This window comes from Panthera onca, chromosome A1 (genome assembly GCF_046562875.1).
Source record: "Panthera onca isolate mPanOnc1 chromosome A1, mPanOnc1 haplotype 2, whole genome shotgun sequence".
NCBI lineage: Eukaryota > Metazoa > Chordata > Mammalia > Carnivora > Felidae > Panthera > Panthera onca.
The window spans coordinates 228,006-247,001 of NC_138339.1; the positions used below are offsets into that span (position 1 = coordinate 228,006).

Sequence of the window (18,996 nt, forward strand, 5' to 3'; positions counted from 1 at the left end):
CTGCTGGGCGGATCTTCACCACCCTCTGGTCTCGTTTTAAACGTGCCTCCTGCAGACGTGTGTGGGGGTCCTTTCCCCACACTGTGTCCTGTCGCGGGTGCGTTTAGCCTCTGGGTACTGCAATCACCCTTATTTGGGGCTGCTTTGTGACATCATATTTTGTCTTTCACACTCAGGGCTGTGGCTCTCTCCTCCCTTCCTCTCCAGGCTTCCGTGAGCCTTCTTGTGCTAGTTTAAAAGTGACACGTTCTGCCCTGTCTTTATGGGGATTGCCCTTAGAAAAGACCTGTTCGAGTTGGTTTTCTCTGATTCTTGGGCTCACGGCATGCTCTCAGACCTCTGGTCTCCTGGACACTGCACGTCAACTCTTGTCTTGAAGTTGAATCCTGCCCGGCACGGGTCGTTGTCTTTGATCCTTGTGGCCTGGGTGTGTTCCTCTCTGGAGTGCTTCCCCTGCAGTGCGTCCACTGTGGGCCTGGTTCTGACATGTCCCTGCGTCCACTGTGGGCCTGGTTCTGACATGTCCCTGCATCCACTGTGGGCCTCGCTGTGACATGTCCCTGCGTCCACTGTGGGTCTGGTTCTGACATGTCCCTGAGTCCACTGTGGGCCTCGCTGTGACATGTCCCTGCGTCCACTGTGGGTCTGGCTGTGACATGTCCCTGCGTCCACTGTGGGCCTGGTTCTGACATGTCCTTGAGTCCACTGTGGGTCTGGCTATGACATGTCCCTGCGTCTACTGTGGGTCTGGCTGTGACATGTCCCTGCGCCACTGTGGGCCTCGCTGTGACATGTCCCTGTGTCCACTGTGGGCCTGGTTCTGACATGTCCCTGCGTCCACTGTGGGTCCAGCTGTGACATGTCCCTGCGTCCACTGTGGGCCTGGTTCTGACATGTCCCTGTGTCCACTGTGGGTCCAGCTGTGACATGTCCCTGCGTCCACTGTGGGCCTGGTTCTGACATGTCCCTGCGCCACTGTGGGCCTCGCTGTGACATGTCCCTGTGTCCACTGTGGGCCTGGTTCTGACATGTCCTTGAGTCCACTGTGGGTCTGGCTGTGACGTGTCCCTGCGCCACTGTGGGTCTGGCTGTGACGTGTCCCTGCGTCCACTGTGGGTCTGGCTGTGACGTGTCCCTGCGCCACTGTGGGCCTCGCTGTGACATGTCCCTGTGTCCACTGTGGGCCTGGTTCTGACATGTCCTTGAGTCCACTGTGGGTCTGGCTATGACATGTCCCTGCGTCTACTGTGGGTCTGGCTGTGACATGTCCCTGCGTCTACTGTGGGCCTGGCTGTGACATGTCCCTGTGTCCACTGTGGGCCTGGTTCTGACATGTCCCTGCGCCACTGTGGGTCTGGCTGTGCTGGCTCCTTCCATCTGAGGTCTGTGGTCCTCAGTCTGGACATTTTATTTCTGTCTTCACGTCGGATAAAGCTCTTCTCCTCTATTGCTTTCATCTTCTAGAGCTGCTCTTATCCAGATGTTGGTACTTCCACAGCCACCCTCCCATCTGCTGGTTTTTCTTCCACGTTCTGTTTGCTCTCCACCCCCACCCCCGCCCCCCTCCTGCCCACTGCCCTTCAGGAGAGGGGGCTCCTCCCGGCCGACTGCCGGGTGCTGTCCATCACACCAGATCCCGGGCTGGTTTATTTCTCTGCTTCCAGTTTCATGCCTGCTATTTCCATTTGATTTGTCTGTAATGCTTCTTGTTTTATTCTGCTTATGTCTTTTCTCATTTCCCGAAATGTACTTTTTAAATTCACGCTCCTCTCTATCCTGAGCCCCCTGTGTTGCCCTGCATGCCTTGTCCCTGCTCTGCCGGGGAGCTGTGTGCTGGGGCAGGCAAGACTCAAGGAGGGGAGGGGATGCCGGCCCCCCCTCGGGAGGGAGCCCCCACCTGGGCCGCTTCCTCCAGCTGGCCCTCTCCCTCTCACCCCTGCCTGCCCCACCAGGGGAGGCGGCCCCTGGGCAGTGCGGGGAGGGGCCACAGCAGAACAAGACCTCTTCCTTCCACCTTTCTCTGACTGCCCCCAAGCCCCTGCCCGGGCTGCAGCCCCAGTCGCCTCCTCACCTCCTCACCCCAGCCCCAGATGGCCTTTCTGGAGCTCCTCCTTTTCTCCTCCTGGGCCTGATTTTGGGGAGGAGGAGTCAGGAAGCCCTGTGTCCATGTTTTATTGAACCAACTGCATGTGGGGATGTGGATGAAAGGGGTTGTGTTTAGGGTATGGAACTGCGGGCTGCAGCATGTCCTCAGGGGAGGGGTCCCAGCAGTTCCCGGGCACTCCCGGGGCCTCGGGATGGTGGCTCCTGCGGGGTACCGTCTGGGGGCCTGGCAGGAGCTGCAGGGAGTGCTGGCATGGCACGGGGACTTCCCACCTCCAGGTCGTGGCTCTTCTAAAGAAAGACCTAGAAACTCACTGTCCCCCACATCGGACCTCAAGAGACACTGGAGCCTATCTCCCTCCGTGGCTCTTCTACTCTGCTGGCCTAGAGACTAGTCCCCAGACACACAGGCTGGGAAGAGCAGGCACAAAACCCCAGCAAACTCATGGCCAGGACTTGGGGTTGTCTGGTGCAGAAAGAGGGTCACAGTAGGAATTGGCTGGGAGGACAGGACAGGGCCTTCAGGCATGGGGGGAGAGCACAGTAGCTGGGGGTCCCAGCCCCGGCCCACCAAGAAGGACTGGGACACAGACAGAGGGGCCCTGGGATTGGGGCCTGACTCCTTGGCCACCTCCCACCTGCTCAGGCCTGGCCCCCTCAAGCCGACAGGCTTAAGAGGTGCGAGTCTGTCTCTGACTTTTGAAGGGTGTAAGTGGGGTTACCAGGGCAGGAGCTGGTGTGATTCTGGGGGCCCATGGCAGGTGATGGAGTGCGGGCTGCCCGGCCCTTGAGAGAGCCTCGCCTGTTTCTGTCTCCCTGCGGAGCAGTCTGCAGCACCAGCGGCTATGCCTCCTGGGTGTTCCTTTGGTCTTTCTCCTCCAAGGAATCTGCCTTTGATTATCTTCTGTTGTGGCTGCTGAACCCACTCTTCTGAAGCCCCTTTCAGTTTGTTTCAGGGGCTCACCAGACATGAATAAGCATGGAAAGCAGAGGCCTCATGCCAGGAGGGCAAGCTTGGCTCCCTGCCCCTCTAGTACAGCCCTCCACCTTACCTTCCTTACTTTCTGTGGGCCCGTGCCCCACTGCCAGCCTGATGATATGCATGGGGTGTCCCAGGCTTACCTGAGGACCCTGCCCACAAGCTTGTGTCACTTCGCAACCTTGTCCTGCCCTGGCCCGTGAGGTTGTGCCTTCTGCCCGTCCAGTGGCCTTCCTGTGGGGTCAGTGCATGGATCCTGGTCCCATCTCTGAGGATGGATTGAGTGGCTGGGACTTGACTGGGCCTGGCCTTTTTGTGGCTTTTAGGTCATCAGGATTCTCCACTGTGAACCATCCCCCCCCCCCCACCATCTATTAGCCTGTGACCATCCACCATTTGTTCTCCGACTTTCCACCATGAATCCCTAACTGTCCACCATGAACCCCTGGCCATCTACCATGAACCCCTGACCATCCACCATAAATCCTGACCATCCACCATGAACCCCTGACTATCCACCATGAACTTCTGACCATCCACCATGAACCTCTGACCATGCACCATGAACCTCTGACCATCCACCATGAACCCCTGACCGTCCACCATGAACCCCTGACCGTCCACCATGAACCCCTGACTGTCCACCATAAATCCTGACCGTCCACCATGAATCTCTGACTATCCACCAGGAACCCCTGACCATCCTAATAAACCTCTGACTATCCTCAGCCACTGAGTTGGGCTCACTGGGTCCCTCTCACTTAGTGACCATTGTGCTTACTCTGGTCCTGCTTGGTTGTAGGGTCTCCTAGGCTTAGACACATGTGTCCCAGGTCCTGCCCCCACTGAGCTCTGAGTCATTGAGTGGGTCTCCAGCAGGTGATTTCAGCACAAGGTGAGGAGACTGGGCCAGCCTCTGGTAGGGAAGCCCCGTGGAAGGAGCATGGGCCATGCTTACTTAAGATGCCACGTGTTTAACTCTTGTTCACATTACCATTTCAATGTTTGGATCTGTGGAACACTGAGGAATTGCAGCCCTGAGCCATCATGTGGAGTTTTGATTACTATGGGAGGAGCCAGCATTTGTGAGGACCTTCCAGGCAGCTCTGTGTCGTCCTGGGTTCATGGGGCAGCAGCTGAACCTCTGGGAACCTGAGAACCTTCCTGTCACCTGGATGCTGGCGTGCCTGTTCTGTCTCAGAGCACCCCTCCCCGGGCATGCTGGGGGATGGCCCACTGCCGGCTCAGGCTCACACCCGACTCCCCCCTCATGAGGAGGCTGCCAGCGCCCTGCGGGTCTACAGGTTACCCTTGTAGCTCTCCCTCCTGCTGGTGGTGTTCGGCCTGGAGGGCTTTATCCCCAAGCCACCTCAGGCCCCAGCACCACCCCTCCTTCCTGCTGTTCGGAAGTGGTGGGGGGCAAAGTGGGGCAAAGCTGGATCAGGCTCTCCTGGGTGTAGAGCTGCCCACGTGTGAAGGAAAGGTCTGGAACTTGTCCAAGGCAGGCTCTGACCCAGAAGGTCTGGAGTGACCCATGGTAGCCAGGCCAAGGCTGGTGGTCTAGAACATACGCGGAGAGTGAGGTCAGAGATTTCAGGGTCAGTGAGTGCAACCCTCCAGCCATCAGGACGCCTGCGAGGACAGGCCTGCTTCCTCCAGATGGACCCTCGGACTCATCAATAGCATTTATTTATTGATTGTCCCTAACTGGGCTGGCTTTTAATGAACCAAACTTCACGTTAAGATGTTTGTACTCAGGAAGTAGATCCCAGTTTTAAAATATAGGCTTTGTTCTCACTTTAGGAAATGATTTCAACACTTCTGGTATCAAATCACATGTCCTGCATTCTAATTATAGTACAGATTCTATGGGTTCTAGTACAATATGGATTCTTTGCTCACTCTGTGCTGGGCAGGGCTCATTTAACCCTCCTCGGTGGTCACTGCTGTCATTCACATTTTTCAGAGGAGGAGACTGAGGCCCAGAGAGGTTAATTAACTTGGCCAAGGTTGCACAGCTGAAAAGGCAGCACATGGTTGAAGGGTCCGTGAAGAAGCAGCATGGTCCCAGAGAAGGGAAGAAAGTGGATGCTGGACATGGCAGTCGGCACCTAGTTCTGGGCTCCACCCCCGCTGGGCACGGGGAGGCCGGGACGGCTGCAGAACGGTGGTTCTTGCTGAGAGCCCCGTCCCGGCACCTCCCCTCCCCCGGTTTCTGTGGTTCCCGTGGAAAGGAAGGCCCCAGGGAGCCCAGGGCAGCGGGTTACCCAGAGCCGGGCCCGGGTTAGAGCGAGGGAACGAGGGGTCAGCCAACTGCGTCTTTCAAGAACTGTTTGCAAGCACCGTTGCTGCTTCGTGGCAGAAATTCAAGGCTGAGTTTACTGTTTGTGGGATCTATAAACAGCCAGTCATTCCGTTCCCTCGCACGCACGCGGGCCCCATGGAGAGGCCGCGAGTGATCTGCCTCCAGCAAGGCCAGGCAGCTGCCTGGTGCCCGCTCGCTCGCGTGACTGGCGCGGGCTGGGCCTTGTGTTATTGCCCCGTAGCCATGGCTGCGGCTCTCAGGGGAGTGCTTGGCTCCCCACGTCCCTTTATTCTAGGGAGGAGCGATGAGGGGCCGTTAGAATTGTTCCATTTTCCCTCGTTGTGTTCCTCTGCCGTGACCTTGACAGAACGATCTTTGAAGTACTTGCTGGCTGTTTTTTCTGCCGCGGACTGGACGAGATCAGGATATGCAATGGGTTTGCCAAGGGAAGTCCCGGGCTTTTCGCACGTTTTTGCCTTTATCCCCACAGAGGGGCTGTGGGCGGCAGGGCCAGCAGCGTGGGAGGCGCGGGCACCCGGGGCCCTCACCTGCCGTGACCCCTGCTGCCCCCTAAGTTGCAGGTGCACGTTTCGTGACTTTCAGTAATTGAATAGAGATGTGACTTTTTTGCCCCTTAAAAAAAGTTCAGTCTTAAGTTTGGGACCAAATCCTTTTTTCCACTTGGAAAAGTGACCTCATTTTCCATGTACCATGTTTGAGAAAACACAAAACTCTTGTAGGATTAAAAAGAGACCGGGAGAAAACAAACGTTGGCGATGCATATTTGAAAGATGGTCCCACATGTGTAAAAGTATTTGGCATGATACTTCTGGACCAGAACGTCAATCCGATATTGAATCCATATGACTCGGCAAACGGCATTTTATGGTCCTTTTTCTTTTTTAAAAAATTTCTGCCTTGTGAGTTAAAATTAAGGTTGTTTTTTGGTTGTGACTAATCTTATAAAATCTTTTTTAAGAAGGCGTTTTATATACTCGAGCCTTGAGCCGTCGTTCGGTCTTTGAACCGTTGCTAGCAGGACAGGCTCAGTGTGCAGTAGTCTCCCCGCAGGGGAGCCATTCAGGGAGATGGCCGAGCAGCGGGCGCTCCAGGAGGGGCTGGGGCTGAGGGCCACGCACCGCCCGCCTGCCAGACCCCTCTGAGGTCACCGCTGCCAGCGCCACATGGCAGTTGGTCTGACTGCCCACCCGTTGAGCACGTCACCCGACCTCAGGGTAGTGGCAACAGCAAATAGTCACTCTGATTGTCTATTAGCACGATCGATGGTCTTCCAACCAGCCCTCCGTGGACCCCAGTGTGGCCCCACCTACCTCCGTCTGAGTCCCAGGGGTAGGACGGCAGGGGCTACGTGGTTGGCTGCTCCCATCCTGGGAGGCTGCGCCAGCACCAGTGGGTGCGATCCGCTGTGGCGGCAACGCCCTGACTACCCAAGTGTCCCCGTCACTGCACGGAAAGTGGGTGGTACCAGCCCGTTCTCCCTGCCCCGCCACCCGGAAACCCACCAGCCCCTGTGGGCGCCAGCCCCCAGGGCCTCGGCTAAGCGTGGGGCAGGAGGGAGGCCAGGTCACGTCCAGGCAGAAAGGGGCCCAGCTCTTTGGTGGTGAGTGCCAGGTGCCGGGTGCCCTCACTCCTCTTAGCCAGGCCCCCACCCTGTAGGCTGGCAGTATGTTTAATGTCGTCACGTGCCTCCACACTTCTTTTGTCTCAGGCAGTGAAGGCAGGTCTTTTGATAAATGATGTAAACAGACAAATTCCAAGTGTTCATAGGTGCCTCCCCCAAAACACTGTGTGTCCAAGAACAGAGGCATTGGGGCAGGACATTAGGCAGGTGCATATATATATATATATTTTTTTTTTTTTTTTTAATTTTTTAGAGAGAGAGAGAGCATGGATGGAGGTTGTGGGGAGGGGCACAGGGAGAGAGAAAGAGAGAGAGATCTTAAGCAGGCCCCACATTCAGTGCGGAGCTTGGACATGGGGCTCGATCCCACAACCCTGGGATCATGACCTGAGCCAAAATCAAGAGTTAGACACTCAACTGACTGAGCCCCCTGGGTGCCTGATTTAGGTTATTTACAAACTTTCAAATAGCCCCCTAGGATGAGAGCCAGGCAGATACTGGACTTTCCATTCACCACTCAAAGGTGTTAGGATATGTGGGACCACACACTTTTGTCTGGAGCTGGACATTTATTCAAATGACAAGTAACACTGTTTGATTCTTAGAGGTGTTTTGGTGGACACCTATGTTGTATGAGGTCAATTTCCTGTTCCTCGGAAGTACGTTGGGGTTCAGGGGCGGGGGGGCTTTGCAAGGACCATTTAAGTCCGTGGCCACGGCTGCAGGGCTACGTGAGATGGGGATTTCTTGCCCAGAAAATTCAGCACAAAATCTGAGTCCTTTGCAGAGTCATCGCCCCAGTGTGTGTGCCTCTGCGTCAGAAAATTGTCCAAAACTTTGAAGCTTGCAAGTCACAGAGGAGCCAGGCCACTCCAGGGTTGTCTGGAGGGGGTCATTTCGCATCAGAAATCCTATCCTGACTGCCTGTGGGCGCCTAGCTTCTCGGGCGCATTTGGGGCTGGTTTCGACATTTTACCACATCTCTCTCGAAGAGCTCTGACAAGTGTGTTTTACATTTTCATGAGTGCTGTCACTTCCCTTTTTGAAATACTTTGGTGACTGGATGTGTGGCTTTGTAGCGGAGCGGGCTGTGTGTGAAGCTGGAAGGCTTGGTCCTTTGCCCTGAGGGTTTTCCTGGGACCTTCATGTGACGTCGTCCCATCACCAGAACACGGCAGAACACACTAGCTCTGGTTGGCAGGTGCACTTTTCCTACGCCTCTACCCCCAACACAGAAAACACACATCTGAGGCAAGAGTCACGTTGTACCTTGAACGAAGTAGGCAGAAAACCTACAATGGTGTTATCTGAAAACAAAGTAGAGAACAAAGAAAAAGACAAGGCATCACCCGGAAGAAGACACACTCTGTGGACAGGTTCTGCGTGGCTCCACGAGACGGAGGCCTGACTGCAGCGCCATGGAGGATCATGATGTTGGGGGACTCTGGCTGGTTCCATCCTCTGCCGTGCAATAGCTACATTCCTGCAGGAGCAGGAGCGGGGAGCAGGGAGGCTCCCCAGAACCCAGCTTCCGCCCTGTGGCAGCTGGGAGGGAGCTGTTCGTGGGTACATGTGATGTTACTCTGAACAGAGTCAGTCACACTGGTGAGAGGGAGCGGAGCTGGGGGTGGGAGTGTCTGATCCACTCGTTTCTACAAGCAAGTTTTAGCGAACCTGAATACAGAAAACCAAGTTCCAGAGCACGGAACGGAAGGGGAGAGGGTCGCGGCTAATTCTGTGAGGTCAGAAAACCGTGCACTGAAGCCTGATGGAGGGCACAAAGGAGAAACCAACTCATCTCCTCGAGACACTACGTGAAAGAACTCTAAATAAAGCAACTGCGAGTTGACTCTGTCTGCAGCAGAAGGAGCGAGCCATGGTGGCCATGGGAATAAGGTGATTCTCCATGTCAGGAGCCACTGTGAGCTCATCAACCTGGTGACCCTGAAGGGGCAAACACCACCTTGAAGATGATTCTCCAGCCCTGACGGACAAACGGACGAACACAAGGCACGATAACAAAAGCTTCACAAAGCACCATTTATTGAAAAGCTCGTTCTGTCCCGGTGGTTCCGGTGACACCTGCTTCCTATGCCACATTTCCGTCTAAGCTGGGGCCTGTTTCTGGACTCGCCACGCAGTCCACTGACCAGTCACTGACACCAGCACCAGCCGTCGTGACTACAGAGGTCGGCCCCACATTTCGGTGTGTGAGTGAGACAGCCCTCCCTCCTCACTTTTCCTGTGTTTTGTTAGCTATGACTGCACGTTTCCTGCCTGCACGTAGCATCGACTCGCCTGCTCCCAAAACAGAGTGGCAGTCTGTTGGGGGGTTCACTTAGGCAGAACGGGCATTTTTGCAATGCTGAATTGCCTTGTCCAGGAACAAAGGATGTCTTTCCAGCTGTTCAAATATAATTTTGTGTCTTGAGAAGTTTTAAAGCTTTCTGCCCCTGTGTTTTACACTTTCTTGTTAAGTTTATTTATAAAGTAATGGATCTTCTTTAATGTGTTTGTAAATGGGGTTTTATCTATCATCAGACCCTCTAATTTGGTTATTTTTCTAGTATGTAAAGATTATTGAATATGGTATCTAATTTTATATACTGCTTCCTTACTGAATTTTTTTAATTTTTTTTACTTTTTAACTTGTTTTATTTTTTAATTTTTTTTAATTTACATCCAAATTAGTTAGCATATAGGGCAACAGTGATTTCAGGAGGAGATTCCTTAGTTCCCCTTGCCCATTTAGCCCAACCCCCCTCCCACAACCCTTCCCATAACCCTGTTTGTTCTCCATATTTATGAGTCTCTTCTGTTTTGTCCCCCGCCCTGTTTTTATATTATTTTTGTTTCCCTTCCCTTATGTTCATCTGTTTTGTCTCTTAAAGCCCTCATATGAGTGAAGTCATATGATTTTTGTCTTTCTCTGACTAATGTCACTTAGCCTAATATCCTCCAGTTCCATCCACGTAGTTGCAATGGCAAGATTTCATTCTTTTTGATTGCTGAGTAATATTCCATTGTATGTATGCCACATCTTCTTTATCCATTCATCCATCGATGGACATTTGAGCTCTTTCCATACTTTGGCTATTGTTGATAGTGCTGCTATAAACATGTGCATGTGTCCCTTCGAAACACCACACCTATATCCCATGGATAAATGCCTAGTAGTGCCATTGCTGGGTCGTAGGGTGGTTCTATTTTTAGTTTTTGGAGGAACCTCCATACTGTTTTCCAGAGTGGCTGCACCAGCTCGCATTCCCACCAACAATGCAAAAGAGATCCTCTCTCTCTGCATCCTCGCCAACATCTGTTGTTGCCTGAGTTGTTAACGTGAGCCATTCTGACAGGTGTGAGGTGGTATCTCATTGTGGTTTTGATTTGTATTTCCCTGATGTTGAGTGATGTTGAGCATTTTTTCATGTGTCGGTTGGCCATCTGGATGTCTTCTTTGGAGAAGTGTCTATTCATGTCTTTTGCCCATCTTTTTTTTTTTTTTTTTGAGTTATTTTATCATTGGCTTTCTAGGAGTTTCCAGATATCCAGTGATAGCATCTGTAGACAGAGACCATTTTACTTTGCCCAGTTCTTATGCCTCCTGTTGGTTTCTCGTCTCACTATAACAGCTAACACCTCCATCTGATGGTGGTCACTGTAGGATAGGAGTCAGCCAACATTTTCTTAAAAGGCCAGATGCTAAATATTTTCAGCTTTGTGGGTCATACAGTTGCAACCACTCGGCTCCACTGTTACAGTGCAAGAGTGGCCACAAACAATAAGTAATGAATGAGTGTGTCTGTGTTCCAGTAAAATTTTATTCCCAAAACCAAGTGCCAGGCCATAATTGGGACTGTAGTTTGCACACACTGGAATGGGAGATCGTGGATATCTTTGTGTTGCATCCTGGTATTACTGGAAACACCTAGAATATTTCCCCACTAAGTAAGTTGGTGACGTAGAAATAACACGCACCCACATAAACACTATCATGTTAAGAATGTGCCTATAATTCCTATTTTCTTAAGAGTTTTTACAGAGAATAAATGTTGAATTTTGTGGAAAGCTTTTTTACCATCTATGGAGATAATTATGATACTATCCCCCGTAGATCTATAAATGTGTATTAAGCTAATGGATTTCCTAATGTTGAGTCAACCTTGCATTCCTGGAATAAGTTCACTTGGTCATGTGTATTGTGTTTCCTTAATGTGAAATTGGAATCTGTTTGCTAATATTTTATTTGTACATTCTCATCAATAACTAAAGGTCTGTAATTTTATTTTTTATTGTACTTTTCTTTGATCAGAGTTAAGTGTCAGTGTTACACTTCTAAAAATAAGTGGAAAAATTCCCTGACTTTCTATGCTCTGGGACAATTTATGTGGCATTGATGCGATCTGATCTTTAAGACTTGGTGGTTACGTTAAAGCCATCTGTGGGCTGGATCCTTGGTAACTTCCTCTGTGTCTTCTAGAGAAATCGGTCACGTAAGGTTTCTGTCTCTAATGGATACATCGTATTTTCCTAGGGAAACATACACTTATTTAGGGTTTCAAATTTATTTGTGACTTTCTCCTACTTTCATTTAATGTGGTTCCCTCTGCCACCACCAGGGAACTGCTTTCTGGTGTTTATCCCATTGCTTTGTTTGGGCTGCCCCTGGGCTCCCTATAAATAGATGCACAGGCCCCAAGGTCAGCAGGGTGCTCTTTTTCTCTGTGTGATAGCCCTCATGTGGGGCTGGTAGCTGCTGGGTTATTTCCAGAGTGTGACTGTTGGGAAGGAGGCCGCTATGAACATTCTTGTTAGGGTGTTTTTGTGAGCACACCCATCTCACTTGGGTAAGCACTGGAAGGGTAAGCAGTGGAATTTCTGGTCATGGGGAGAATGCATGTTCATGTTTATGAGGAATCTCAAAGCCGTTTCCCAACGTGATTGTCACATTTTGCGTTCTTACTGGTGATGGTTCGTATCCTCACCAACATTTCGTGTTGTCCGTTTTTTTGACTGTAGCCATCCCAATGTTTGTGAAATGGTATCTTAATGTGATGTTTATCTGCATTTCCCTGATGACTAATGATGTGGACACATTTTCATCATAGGCCTTTCTTCCATCTCCCTAGGAAAGTATCTGTTCAAGTCTTTTGCCCATTTAAAAAAATTGGGTCGTTCATCTTTTTACTATCAATTTATGAATTTTATATATTCCGAATGAGGTCCTTGGTCAATGTGCTGTGAATACTGTTTTCTTGCCCTGTGGCTTGTCTCTACATTTTTAAATTGTGTCTTTTAATAAAGTCCAGTTTATCAAGTTTTTCCATGAAGGGCTAGTGTTTTTGTGTCCTATCCACATCTGCCTATTCCAAACTCATGAAGACATTTTGTTTTCTTCTAGAAACCTTATGATTATGAGGTTTGATCTTTAGGCCTAAGCTATGTCTTGAATTAATTTCTGTGGAATTAGATAGGAGTCCGTGTTCATTTTTTCCATACAGGCAACCAGCTGTCCCAGGCACATTAATGCCATGTTGTCCTGGCTAGCACAGCTTTATGCTAAGTCATGAAGTCACTGTAAGTTCTGAAATTTTGTTCTTCTTTAACATAGTTGCTTTAGCAAATATGGGCCCTTTGCACATATAGAATTTAGAATCAGCTTGACAATTTCTGCAAAGAGAAGAAAACCCTCCTGAGATTGTGATTGGGATCACATCACACCATAGACCGATTTTAGAGACTGGGCTCTCTAAACCATGTGGAATCTTCCAATGCAGGAGCATGGCATATCTCCTGGATTATTCAGGCCTTGTATATCTTTTATTAGATTTATTCCTAGGCATTTTATGGTTTTTTGGTTTAAAAAATTTTTTTTAATGTTTATTTATTATTGAGAGACAGAGAGAGAAAGAGCATGAGCAGGGGAGGGGCAGAGACTGGAGGAGACACAGAATCCGAAACAGACTCCAGGCTCTGAACTGTTAGCACAGAGCCCAACGCGGGGCTTGAACCCACAAACCACTAGATCATGACCTGAGCCGAAGTCAGATGCTTAACCGACTGAGCCACCCAGGTGCCCCATGTTTTGTTTGTTTGTTTTTTAATTTAGGTCTGGAGTTTTCTTTGTGGGAAGGTTTGTTGTTGTTGTTGTTGTTGTTGTTTTTAAGTAGGCTCCATGCCCAGTGTGGAGCCCAGTGAGGGGCTCAAACTCACAACCTTGAGATCAAGACCTGAGCTGATGGACGTGTGGGTGGATCAGTCAGTTAGCATCCAACCTAGGCTCAGGTCATGATCTCGTGGTTTGTGAGTTCAAGCCCTGCATCAGGCTCTCTGCTCTCAGTGCAGAGCCCGCTTCAAATCCTCTGTCCCCCTCTCTCTCCGCCCCTCCTCCCTCTCAAAAGTGAATACACATTTAAAAAAAAAGAAATTTGAATTTGTTACCAAAAAAAAAAAAAAAGACCTGAGCCGAGATCAAGAGTAGGATGCTTAACGGACTGAGCCACTCAGGTGCCTGGCTGTGTCATGATTGTAAATGCCTGGTGTCAGTAATTTGTATTTTTCTTGATAAAATTTGCTAAGGGTATATCAAATTTATTGATCTTTTATTGATCTTTTATCAATCTTTTCGAAGAACCAAATTTGACTTTGTTGATGATGTTCATTATTTGACAATTTTAAACAATATCGTTGACTTTTTCACTCTTGTTATTTTCTTTCTTCCATTTACATTGGATTTAATTGGCTCTTTTACTCTAGTTTCCTAAGGAGAAACTACACTCTCTTCCTTTCATAGCTCACTAGGATTTAGTACTCTCTTTTCTGCTAATATGTCTCTGCAAGTTACCAGCTCCCTGTGGTCTCATCAGGACAAGGGCATGGATTTGTGTAGTGTCACTTTTCTTGTTGTTTTCCATCATTTATAAGCGAGGGTATTTGGGGTTAGGTGGCTGCTGCTGTCCTAGGATGCCTAGAGATCTTCAGTATTAGCAATTTAAAAGCTCTTGGGAATTGATATTTATAAACCCGGAGTGTTTATAAACTTCGAAGTTTATATCCGAAGCAGGCTCCAGGCTCTGAGCTGTCAGCGCAGAGCCTGATGCAGGGCTCGAACTCAGGAACCATGAGATCATGACCTGAGCCAGTCGGACGCTTAACCGACTGAGCCACCCAGGTGCCCCCAGCTATCATTTTCTTTATCGTAATGATGATGATGGTGAGCAGGAAGAAGATAGACAGATAGACAGATAGAGGATAGATGAAATGCTCGTTGATCATGTAAATCGGTGGCTGTGTTCTCTTGTGCATCTTCACTACTGGTGATTCTGGGAAATCACTGCAGGGCGGAGCTACAAAGCTTGCCTTTTGAATAAAGATTTGAAGTCAGGCACAGCATAGCCACATGCCGCACTTTTCTACACACATGCACGCACACCAAATAATTATGGATATAACTGATTTAATAATCATCAAAATATTGTGAATAGCAGACACTAACAAATTTAAAATGAAGAGGAAAATATTTTAAGACGCTCTAATTGATAAAGAAAAAATTAAAAACCTGGATACACTAACAACCATTACATAAACTGACACGGTGCTAAAACCCTCCCCTTTTCACTTGCTGTCTCCCATCATCCCCAAGCTGAATGCTCTTGGAAGTGAAACCAAACTTTCGAGGTGCACGTTATCCTTGCCTTCAATAAGTAGGTCCAGGAAACGGAAAAGAGGGAGAGGGGCCTGACTCGTATCTAGTGATCCTGACACCAAGATCAGGAGGGACGCTCGTGGGCCAGCTTTTCCTTAAATACGGATGAGCGTCTCCGCAGCAAAGTGAGTTACTTCCAAGAGCAAATTAGAAGTGACGATAAGGCTTATCCTGTAATATGCAAGAATGATTCATCATCAGGGACCTATCATGAAATCCTCCACATCAATAGACTAAAGAGATGTTATGTTATTGTTTCAGGAGATGTAGAAATAGCACTTGATGGAGTGCGATATTTATTCATGATAAAAACTCTTCGGAAAACCAGAACATAGTCTGGAAGAAAGTGCGTGAACAGGGACAGTCCATATAGTGAAGTGAGGCTCCTGTTTCGTTTCAGGTACTGCTGGGAGCCTCATCTCTCCATGAGGATATTTGTATTTTGTACAAGATGAGTTTTATAATCATTAGCAAAAGAAGAACACAGTGTTGAGGCTTATAAACCATGATGAAGTTCCCCTGTCATCTGCACACTTGGGACCTATTGCAAAACGGCCATAAATAAACAAACAAATAAATCAACAGTGGGTGTTTCTGGAGGTTATACATACAGACTACAGAACAGGAGAAATGGTCGAAAATGCAGCGGAGACAATGCTTGCGCTTTCTCATTGTGAAGGTTCTGAGAATGTGGGCAGGAGCCAACTAAAGTTCTCGTTTCTTCTAGTCTCTCGATGGCTTTGCCCTGGTCGTGAGTGCGGAAGGCATGATATTTTATGCGTCAGCAACGATCGTGGACTATCTGGGCTTCCACCAGGTAAATACAGCTCTTCGGCCTGCGGCGTGGTGAGTCCCACTGTTTGCACACGCTTTCTGTCTTCCAGCCTCACACACCCGTAAAACCAGGCTTTTCTTATCACGCAGGTTTTATCAGGTAAGGATTTCCACATCCCAGCTTGGTCTAGGGCTCGAGGTCGCAAGAGAGGTGTAATGGTGTCCAGGGTGTCACAACTGTATTGGGCACTGACCTCTGCTGGCCGCGACCTTGCCACGGCATCACTGTCTGAAACCCCAGAGATGGGGCACATTCGGGAAAGAACGTGTTCTGGAAATGCCCTTATTGATGTCCAGGTAATTCATTTGGTCTGTTGCCGCAGGCCTGCCCAGGCTGAATGATTCCAGACATTGGGGCAAGGCTCTGGGGTTGAGACCCACCAAACGCTGGATCCTCCTCCAAGAAAAGGTACAATAAAAAAAAAACCCACCCATGGCCCAGGGAGGGAAAAGGAAACTTCAGGGCCTGGCCTCTGGGAAGGAAAGGAGGTCGCTCATGAGAAATCCAAAGTTTGAGCTTCAAGTCCAAATCGAAATTCATACTTAAAAAAAAAAACGTAATGCTTATTTATATTTGAGAGAGACAGACAGACAGACAGACAACAGAGCATGAGCAGGGGAGGGGCAGAACCCGAAGCTGGCTCCAGGCTGTGAGCTGTCAGCACAGAGCCCGATGCGGGGCTAGAACTCACAAACCGTGACATCACGACCTGGGGCAAAGTCAGACGCTCAACCAATGGAGCCACCCAGGCGCCCCGAAACTTACACTCTTGTGTAGCTCAGAGCCCCAGGTCAGAGCCAGTGGTGGACAGATGAGAACGTGGGGCACCAGGAAGCAGAAACATGACCTTAGCTGCAGGGCCACAGCCGTCCCCAAAAAGATGTCCCCTGTGAAGAGGGCTTCTTCGTGCAAAATTATAAACACACTCGATGCAATATACAAACAGGCAGATTGGAGAAAGAACAAAATAGAACTTTGAAAAGTGAGGTATACAGTGTATCTGTCTGTCAGGGTCCTACCTGGAGACAGAAACTGTGAAGTGATCTGACCGGCTTAATATAAAGATTTAAAATGAGTTTCGTATAAAGAATCATTAACACGGGATCCCAAGGGGGTACAGCCGTAGACAGAGACACAGCGAGCGGAGGGGCTACAGGGCCCACAGGAGGCTGGGCACCCCAGCAAGGAGCACATTCTGGAGACACCCTCATGGGTGAGGGTGAAGCCATGGCTCCTGGGTGGCGGAGAGGTCACCGAGGTGCCCCAGGCCAGGGCTAGCCAGCAGGAAATGCCCACTGGGATGCTGGCCAGACTCTGGGGGAGGCTACCTGCCGGCGGACCTGGCCTGGGTGTGGTCTCAGAGGACCCAACCTCCCTCCTGCGGTGCCCAGAGCACCTTTGCCAGCGGAGGGGAAATGTGTACAGGATCCAGGATCAGAGCCAAGCGATGAAAGCTGAGAGGCAGTACATGGAATTGGAAACAAAGATCCCACAGGACGGGCGGAAGAGCAAGGGGATGCCCGGAAGCAAAGGGCGGTGGAAGCCGAGATCTGAGAATGGGGGTCCCTGACACATGAAAATTCAAGTCTGCCTGGGGCCCCTGAGGCTGATCGGAGCATTTGCTGTAATTTCCATGAAGACTGTCGCTTTGAATCATTCCCAAAACTGAAGCGCCTGTCACTGCACGGATGACTCCGAGAAGTGTCTCGTCTTACACACGCCTCTACATTTGCTTTCCTGCCACCTGAACCTGGGACCGATGGCTGACACTGACCAGGCCTCTCCCTGCCGCTGGCCCCGGGACAATCTTTGGACAGACAACGTGCACACACCCACTCTTCCACAGGGCAGCCGCTGGTGACAGCCGACCCTGTGGCCTGGACTGGCCCCTGCAGCACGTGGAGGTGTGGCTCCGGCAAGGACCCCACACACAGGGCCACCGCGTGGCAAGTGGACAAAATGCCGTGGGTGTGATCTCCAGGAGGTGCTTCCGGGGCTGCCCTGCACACCACGGGGACAAGCCTTGGCTCCGCTCTCTCTGAGCCTCCTTTTCTTCCTCCATGTGCAGGGCACGGGGCATTGGCACCTGGTGACACTCGGTGGGGGGGGGGAGACGTCCCCACCGCCAGCCGCGCCTCAGGGAGGTGGCCCGTGGTTCTTCTCCCACTGGCTGCTCCTGGCAGTGGGTGACAACTGGGCTCCATCACTGTGTCCTTGTGTCCACCTGCACCTCCTGAAGACATGCGGGGCAGGTGTCGGGGGATGTGAAGTGGGGGGAATGCATCACCCGCCCCAGACACATGAGCACCTGGATGGCCAGCTGAGGCCCTTCCTCCCCTCTTTAGCCCTCCCACGTGTGCTCTCAAGGTTGCTGTGCTCGCACAGCTCTCTGGCCTCGGGGCCCCCTCGTGCAGCTTGGAGCTCAGGGACCCACAGATGGCCAGCACCAGGCTGCGGACACGACGTGATTCCAGCCCCCAAATGGCAAACTCTCTTTGTCTCCTCGATTGCGTGCGCGGGGTCTGATTCTAGAAAAACGTGGTCTGGGCTGCCTTTTCCATGCTCAGAACTCAACTCCAGTCCCTATCACTGTCTGCTGAGTTGCCCTGCAAATTCTCCAGACACACCCAGAACTGCCTACCTTTAGCCATAATCCGGGAGGTGGCTTTGGTGATGTGCAAGTGTCCTGAGGCGAGGCTTTGGTCCCACGTCTGAACGTGCTCACTAGAGTCTGTTTTTTGGAGCTTGGTTATTCTGCAAGTGCTGGATGTAAAATAAAATTTTGCCTTCTATTATAAAGAAATTGTTTCCAAATGCCATTAAATCAGGCATTGCCTCTATTTATGTAAAACATGTTGAGAAAATATCAGAACAGTTTTGTGCTGTCGTGAGCTCCTTGTGCAAAATACGTAAGTCAGGAACCAATTAGTTTAGTATCTTCAGGTTCAGCAGTCATTTTGATGAACAGCTAGGTTTTAGATGCATATTTTCGTTGCCGTTGACATTTATTGATTCAAGAAGGGCTCCATTCTCCCCCAGGCTGGCAGCTGGGGGAGAGCTGTCCCCGTTTGAACCAGGGCAAGGGCATGGGCGCAGTTGGGAATCCCACAGGCTAGGTAACAGGTGCGTGTGCAATTTGCACAAAAGGATGAGGGCTGCGGGGATGGGGCTGTAAAAACTGGTCATGACTTTGTTCTTAACTCCAGAAACGGTAGTTTAGAGCTAAAATAAGGCTGGCTTTACTTGACCAAAGCTGTGTCTGTTTTTCCACATTTTTTTTTTTTTGAGAGAGAGAGAGAGAGAGAGAGAGAGCGAGCATGTGCAGAAGCACATGCATGCATGTGCGGGGGCGGGGGGGGGGGGACAGCGGGGCAGAGAGAGAATCCCAGGCAGGCTCCGCACTGTCAGTGCAGAGCCTGATGTGGGG

At 50.4% G+C, this 18,996-nt stretch overlaps 1 protein-coding gene across 1 annotated transcript in view; it reads left to right on the forward strand.

The window, feature by feature from the left end:
• AHRR (aryl hydrocarbon receptor repressor) overlaps nucleotides 1-18,996 on the forward strand; it is an 82,574-nt gene that overhangs the window by 45,484 nt on the left and 18,094 nt on the right. The window contains exon 5 of the mRNA XM_078444034.1: nucleotides 15,462-15,551. Coding sequence (XP_078300160.1) covers nucleotides 15,462-15,551 — 90 coding nt within the window. The remainder of the gene's footprint in view (nucleotides 1-15,461; nucleotides 15,552-18,996) is intronic.